General features: G+C 46.7%; 1 protein-coding gene across 1 annotated transcript; it reads right to left on the bottom strand.

Moving 5' to 3' along the window:
• Window positions 1-6113: 6113 nt before the first annotated feature.
• Window positions 6114-7748, bottom strand: b3galt9 (beta-1,3-galactosyltransferase 9; the record flags this gene model as incomplete). The annotated part of the gene is made up of 2 exons (XM_084483269.1): window positions 6114-7232; window positions 7743-7748. The coding sequence occupies 2 exons, from the start codon at window positions 7746-7748 to the stop codon at window positions 6114-6116; spliced, it is 1125 nt and encodes a 374-aa protein (XP_084339395.1).
• Window positions 7749-7864: the final 116 nt, after the last annotated feature.

The raw sequence follows: 7864 nt of genomic DNA, 5'->3' as shown, positions 1-7864 counted from the left end.
GAGACAGAGGCCTCCTTTCCTCCTTTACCTCCCTCATACTCACAGTCCGTACAATATCTCCAATGACACAATGTTTCCACCATCTCTACCAACCTGTCTGAAATAAATCGAATCTTCCATCCAAGTGATCATCATCGTGATCTAAAGCAAAGTGATCTAATGGTTAAGGTTTTGGATTCCCACCTAAAAGGTTCTTGGTTTAAATCCCAAGGTCTGTAGTCCAACTATCCTTGAGCAAGACGCCTAACCCCTACGGGCTCCTTTATAAGATAGAGTGTGTATTTCCCGAAGGCCTACAGGTTTTAAGTAGAGCTTATAAACCAACATGGTCACAACCAACAAAAAAGGAATGGTTCTCCAAACACAGTGTGGACCGTAACCAGACCAGCGCAGGCAACCAGCGCCGGCAGCCTCTGGTGTACTGCGCTGACGCACGCAGCCTGCGTCTCCTGGGGGGCGACGCTCTCTGTGGCTTTAATACACACCAAAACAAGTGGACAGGAAGTGAGTCAGAGAGTATGTAGAAATTAAAGGATTTACTATACTTTAACCCCCTAAACGTTTTTTACTATGACTAATGGATCTGAATTTTTACTGGTGAAATAATTGAAACACCCAGAGCTTCTCATTTGACTCAATTGAACGAAAATGTGTCAAACTTACAGCAGGAAGCTTTGCTGCTTTGCACAGCAAGGAAAAGAAGAAACCAAAAAGGAAAAGAAGAAACCAAACTCAAAACACGGTCCTATACATCCATGGGTCATGCGTAAAATTACTCAATGGCCTCCGTTACCCTTGACCTGGGATATATAAACATGGGCTAGGCAAAAGGAAAGGAAAACGGGCCACAGGTAAATGGAATACTTAAATGGACCTGTGGAGTAGAGGGCATGCCAAAGATGAGGATTGATAAGGCAGAAACTCCACAGAGGCCTTTGAAGGGATGCTGGATTGTGCTTAATGCCTAATGGTTAAAGCTAAGGATTTACAGTAACAAATGAATACCTATTTGACTCATTTATTCATTTACTTTACAACGTAAATGAGATGAGTCTAGACGTTTGGACAACACATATCCTCCCCGACATTCCCCACATAGCAGATGACGAAGGACAAGGCCCGACCTTCACATCCTGGAAGGCTTCTGGACACAGTCTTCCCACCACAGCAGTGAAGTATGTGTGTTTGTATTTATGTGTTTGTCTGTCTGTCATCTGTTAAACCGTAGTTCTCTTCATGCCAGGTTCATTCTGTATCTCTGTGCACCAGAACTTGCCTGAGACTCTCAGGCACAACTAAAGAATTGATGAGCTCCTTTCAAGGTTGCAAGAGCAATAACAAAAACAGCTCAAGAGGAAGGATAGTTAACCAGATAAAAGCGACATGCATGGATCACTGCCACCTTATCCAAAACAAACAACAAAGTGGTTCCACGCGAAGATTTGAGCAGCTCAGCATAGCACATCAGAATAGCCATCGCAGTCTGCTGAGTCAGCCCATTTCTTCGTTTAGTTATGGGAGTCTGAGTCTGGTAATTTGAGGTTTTGAGTAGTTAACTTTTGAAAAAAGCAACAACACGACTATATGTAAAACCCGAGAATAACGCAATCCTTCACCAGATGGCATTCATTTGATATACCCACAGGGCAACGTGTTATTCCAAGATAAAAAAAGAAGCAATTTCATAAATAAGTCTCTCAAGAATGGAAAACAAAGGTAGCAATGAAACAAATATCCCTGCCCAACGATAGGTTTAAGAATCTCCACCTACCAGGCAACGTCTAACCAATCGGGCTAAAGCATGCACTGGTTGACATTGTACCAAACCCTCTGCTCAGTTTAGATGGAGATCCCAATCCCATTCTGAGGATCACCTCAAGGGGTGCCTTGGAACGAAACACATAAAAAAGACTGATGTACCGAGGCCATCTCCCCGAAACCTAGTTGACAAGTGAATAGACTCAATAGGCTCAAGATCGCTACTGCATGAAGAAACATCTATCATATAAACAATATAAGGAGCAAAAACTTTTTTTTGTAAAGTTAATAATTACTAATTAGCCTACTAACATTCTGAAATTTGTAGGAGAGCTAAATTTCTTAAGGAACCTAGACAGTCAGTAGTAGTAGCCAGTAGTCAGTAGTAGCCAGATGCCATCAAAGCTAACATCACAAGGTTAGATGACATCAACTTATTTGTGCTAATACGTGCCTTGGGTTGCCAGTTGCACTTCTGATTATGGGCGATTATTTTGTGATTAAAGGCCACACCCCAGGGGTGTGGCTAGCTCTCTTTGGACTTTGCAGGCATGCGCTCTATGTGGAGCTGTTCCCTATTTGTTTGTTTTGTCATGTGCAACCTGCCACGTGTGTCGGCCCCCCCTCCTCCCTGGGAAGGGGACTAGGTAACCTGGGTAACCCTTTATACAGCTCACGTAGATCACCTTGTCTAGAGACACTTGGTTAGCTGGGTACCCTACTCTCATGTAGATCACCTTGTCTAGAGACACTTGGTTAGCTGGGTACCCTACTCTCATGTAGATCACCTTGTCTAGAGACACTTGGTTAGCTGGGTACCCTACTCTCATGTAGATCACCTTGTCTAGAGACACTTGCTAAGCGCCGGATGCCACCCATGTATGTTTTGTTTCACGATTGCTAGCTAGGCTAGTCAGGGTGTTGGTTATTTTCTTCATGAGGAGCTCAGCTCTTTAGAAGTAGCTTTAAGTAGTTTTAAGTAGTTTTAAGTTGCTTTCCTTTGGCTCCATCATCAGTCCCTTTACCATTCCCTTTGTGTTTCCACTCAATAGACAATACTTTATCTACTTTTCCGTTGTGTCTCTTCAATGTTTTCAACCTATGGTTGATATGTTAGTTCCTTTGCCCATTTAGACCATTTAAAGGATCCTAACATGTGCAAAGGTGTACATGAGATACACTAAGGTGTTTGTTTCACTTTTGTGTTAGAATTGAAGCCCTGTTTTTCCAACAGCATCAGGCAAACCTTGATTCACCCTGCCCAGCGACTGGCTGTGTGCAGATGTCTTCGTCGCCATGCGATCGAATTAGACAAAGTAGAGGGGAGTGACACCACAGGGCAGAACCATCGCAACATGCAGCCCTTTAATAAACCTGTGATCTGATACGCTTCTTGAGGAGAAAAGGCCTCCACCCAAAAGCACCCATCCCTATACAGCAGACCTTTGAAGAGGCACCCCTCAATAAGGACTACGGGAGGGGAACCTGTCTTTTAGGTACAAAGAGTGCGAGACAGAAAAGTGCAAAGACAAAAAAGAGCCCATAATAACGAAGGAGCCATCAACACAAACGTTGGTACCAATCATAAGAAGCACCGGGCATTGGGTTCCTCCGGGCGCCGGGGGTGCTGTGAGAGGGACAGCAGTGTTTCATGTGCAGCCCTGTTCCACCCTCACATCTAAATAGGTATCATTTAACTGGAGGAACGGGGATGGTGACGCGTTGGGCCCATGTTCAGCGCTCTCTTCTTCATGTTTTCATAGGCGACAGGTTGGGATAATGATAGATCTGGGTCTCAATGACTGAACCAATGCGTGTGGTTGGCTCTCGGCCCCATCGTGTGCGTGTGTATGTTTCTTCACTTCTATGAGGCACCTGAGTATCGTAAAATGCTTTTCTGGGAATCATTTAATAGGTTGGCACTTATGAATAAAACTAACCATTTGTTTCCATGCAATACGTTATTTTAAAGTCAGTGTAAGAGTGAGACCATCAAATATCCATGTCATGATTCTGAAAATCAACTTATAAAACTAGAATAGTAAAAAAGAAAAAATACCCCAGTCTTACTTTTGAAGATCTAAAACTAGCCTGCCATGGTAACCAGAACCTCAAGGCATGGATTATAGGAGTTTGTAAAAACAGAGAGGTCACAGTCACAGACATGACCAGAAAGAGAGAGGGCTTAACGCTAACTGACACATGCGTATGGGGAGGGGCCTGCAGAACCACATTACACACACACTGAGCTGCGTTAAATCTCAACCAGCCAGGAGGCACAGTGGACGTCATCAGGCCTGAACAAACTATATGTGTACTTAAAGGGAACACAAGTACGCATTAAAGTGTACTTCCCTCTGAAATCAATGAAAATGCCATGACAAGCTGGCTTTAATCAGCTTAAGTCAGCTCCATTGATTTTCCACTGAATCTCCCTTCAATCGCTGGTTGATGGAACACTGGACGCCTCTAGTTAGAGCAAACAGTCTGAATACATTGGTTGGTCTCTGGTTTTTTGATGGGCTTGCCGCTACAGAGATGCATCTCTCTGAGTGGAGGCATTCATTAGACCTTTGCGCCACCCACATGAAGTTTACACACACACACACACACACACACACACACACACACACACACACACACACACACACTTCAGCTCACATTGGAAAAGCTGTGTGTGTGTGTGTGTGTGTGTGTGTGTGTGTGTGTGTTTGTGTGTAAGTGTGTAAGTGTGTGTGTGTGTGTGTGTGTGTGTGCGTATGTGTGTGTGTGTGTGTGTGTGTGTATGTGTGTGTGTGTGTGTGTGTGTGTGTGTGTGTGTGTGTGTGTGTGTGTGTGTGTGTGTGTGTGTGTGTGTGTACAAACAGGTGTGGGTGTGTGTGGTTTACAGGGTTACCCTCTTCTGTCTGTGTCTGTTTCCACTTTCTCTTGGAAAATCCCATCTTGACCATTAGATGATTATATATTTGCCCTGATTGTAAACAGATTTCTAACCCAACTCACAGCACAGCAAGGTCGAGTGTGGACAGAAATGTGGCAAAGGTGCATGTAGGGTTGGCTCAGGGTAAAATCTGCTCTCTCAGGTATTCTGGGAACCGAGACACAGCTGAGGCTGGAAACTGTTTTGAACCAAAATGAAGGGATTCAAATCATATTAATATGCATCATATTATCAAGTCCTTTGTGCTATAAATGTCAAAGTTGGACAAGCATCCAGTGTCCGACATTTTATCGTTGTTATTGAAAGTACAGATTCAGTTGTGCTTTGTTCCCTTCAGTTCTAAAACTAGAAGAGTGTTGCCCCATAGCCTCTGCAGACTGTTTATACTGTAAATGCTGCTCTAGCACAGTGTACTCGTATGGGATTTCTGTTCTCCAGCTGTTTCTGTGACCAAATGTCTGGATTCGATCACACGTCTGACATCAGCCTTGACGACAACAAGTACACCACTTATTTTCTAATCTTTGTTTCTATCAAATAGAATGACAACCCATTGCCCCAAGCTGAAGCCACAGGGGCCGGGAGAGAGCCAACTTCCATCTATTTTGTGTATTGTAAAACAAAATGCATCCACTTTGTAATTATTGAGCAACATTTGGATGTTGCCTCAGTCTGGTAAAGAGGTAAACCCATCAAATGAGGAGGTGAGTAGTGAGTTCTTAAGCTATTACTTCTTTAGCCACTAGATGTCCTTCTTGGGTAAGTTAATGAGTGCTGTGATTTGTGACTCCCAGTTAATTGAGGATAATTGAATAGAAGAGAATATTTTCTATTTCAATTTGCATAGTTGCATCTGCAATTTATGAAACTCAAAATGGGTTTTATTTTCTATGGATAATGGTTTATTACACAAACACACACACACACACACACACACACACACACACACACACACACACACACACACACACACACCCCTGACCAGGGTGAGGCAACAACAGACTGCCACTGTCTCTCTTTAACTTTCCTCTGTACACAGATACACACACACACACACACACACACACACACACACACACACACACACACACACACACACACACACACACAGGATCTGGTGAAAACACACCAACACAAAGTACAGTAGGAGAACACTTTAGCACACACACACACACACACACACACACACACACACACACACACACACACACACACACACACACACACAAGCACAGCTTTTCAACTATAAACACTGCATTAGCACCATTAAAAAGTACTTAGACTGCAAACTAATTAACACATTATATTTAATTTCTCCACTAAAATGTAGGTACTATTGTCCTTGCCACACACACATACCCCCCCCCCCCCCACACACACACACACACACACACACACACCACACACCACATCCCTATTGCCCAGCAGTGAGCCCCGGGACAGTGCTTCCCTGGGAGCTGAAGAAGGACAGCTTGTCCAGGTAGGTGAGCACCTTGCACGCCACCAGGCCATAGTAGGTCTTCATGAGGCTGCACCCGCCGTCGGCGGAGCCCAGGTCGGCCCACACCGCCACCAGCTCCTCGCCGTCCATCCCCGCCGAGCAGAACTGGTAGCGGTAGCAGCACTGGTTGTAGCGGATGTGCTTGTCCCCGGAGAAGCGGGCGCTGTGCGAGGGAACCACGCCGGCCTTCTGGGCGCACAGACCCACGAACACGTCAGCGGCCACCGGCGCGCCGATCGTCTCCGACGCCACGTAGGCCTTGCGCACCACGTCCTGGGACAGGACGTACGCCGCCCCGGCGCAGTAGTCGGGCAGGTACCTGTCCGGGTAGAGGGAGGCGGGCAGGTAGCCAGGCTGCGCCGGGTCCCGGTTGGGGGCCTCCTTCTGGATCACCCGGCCCAGGTAGAGGTCCTCGGGGTGCCGGTGCAGCCCCAGCAGGTAGCCCCCGAGGGCCGGCAGGTTGACAAACACAGAGTCCCTGGTGAGCAGCACGAAGCGGGCCCCGGGGCAGAAGGCCACCACCCAGCGCAGGGCCAGCACCATCCTCTCCCTGGGCCCGTGGAGGGAGGAGTCGGCCAGCACGTTGCCCTGCACCACGTCGCCGTGCCGGGCCGACTCCCTCACCACGGCCTCCTGGGCCGCCGAGGTCTGGGTGGCGCCCATGAAGAAGAGGGTTCGCAGGGGGAAGCCTCGGACCAGGGTCTGATTGGCCCAGGAGCGGCGCACCGCGTCCCGCTGGCTGCTGTTGGCTGGCGAGCTGAAGACCAGCACCAGGAGGAAGAGGTCAGTGTGGAGGCAGGCGCGGGGGTTGGGGACGGGGTAGGCCTGGGAGACGTTGTCCAGGGCGGGGTCCATGTCCAGCCTCCGGGCCCTCTCCCTCACGTCGAGGACCAGGGCGTCGGTGTACACCCCGGGGGTGGGCTGGAGCAGGTACTCCTCCACCAGGTCGGCCCCGAACAGGAGGGCGTGGAACAGGAGCACATTGAAGAGCAGGAAGCACCACTGGTGGCCACGCAACCGGCACAGAGAGATCTGGGAGAGAGAGAGAGAGAGAGAGAGAGAGAGAGAGAGAGAGAGAGAGAGAGAGAGAGAGAGAGAGAGGGAGAGACAGAGAGAGGTTTGACCTTTACTGGTTTAAAGGGGTTGAATATCAGATTAATCTGATAAATTATTTTTTCTACTCATTGAATAGTTAGAAATTAGTCCTCCTCATCCTCATCCGCTTATCCGGGGTCGCGAATTTGTATTAATTGTATTAAAAAAAGGAAGTGAAGAGCTTATTAAATTTCCCTTATGAGTTGACCCCAATAAGCTATATACTGTTAACTTATACAGGATTGTTGTCAAAACTCAAACTCATTTCCTATACTTACAAATGTTGAATCTAGTGGAGTACAATTACAAATAGGTTAAATAATGCTGTACTTTTTACCTCTGACATCCACAAGTAAAGACAAACTACAAAATAATAAATGTCAAACATCAACACAAAATCCGTACAATCAATGATATGATCATCTAGAATATACACAAACATACTACCTGCATGGTCGTGACCCAAAGAAGTGAACCATTTAATGACCAAAGGTGCTTTGCTTGTGTCCGCTCTGTAGCAGCGGCTATGGCTCCCTGAGCTGGTAACTCTAGCAGCAGGTAACCCTGCA

Source organism: Micromesistius poutassou (assembly GCF_964030765.1).
Source record: "Micromesistius poutassou genome assembly, chromosome: 18".
Taxonomy (NCBI): domain Eukaryota; kingdom Metazoa; phylum Chordata; class Actinopteri; order Gadiformes; family Gadidae; genus Micromesistius; species Micromesistius poutassou.
The sequence above is the reverse complement of the archived record's forward strand: the minus strand, read 5'-3'. Positions and strand labels throughout refer to the sequence as shown.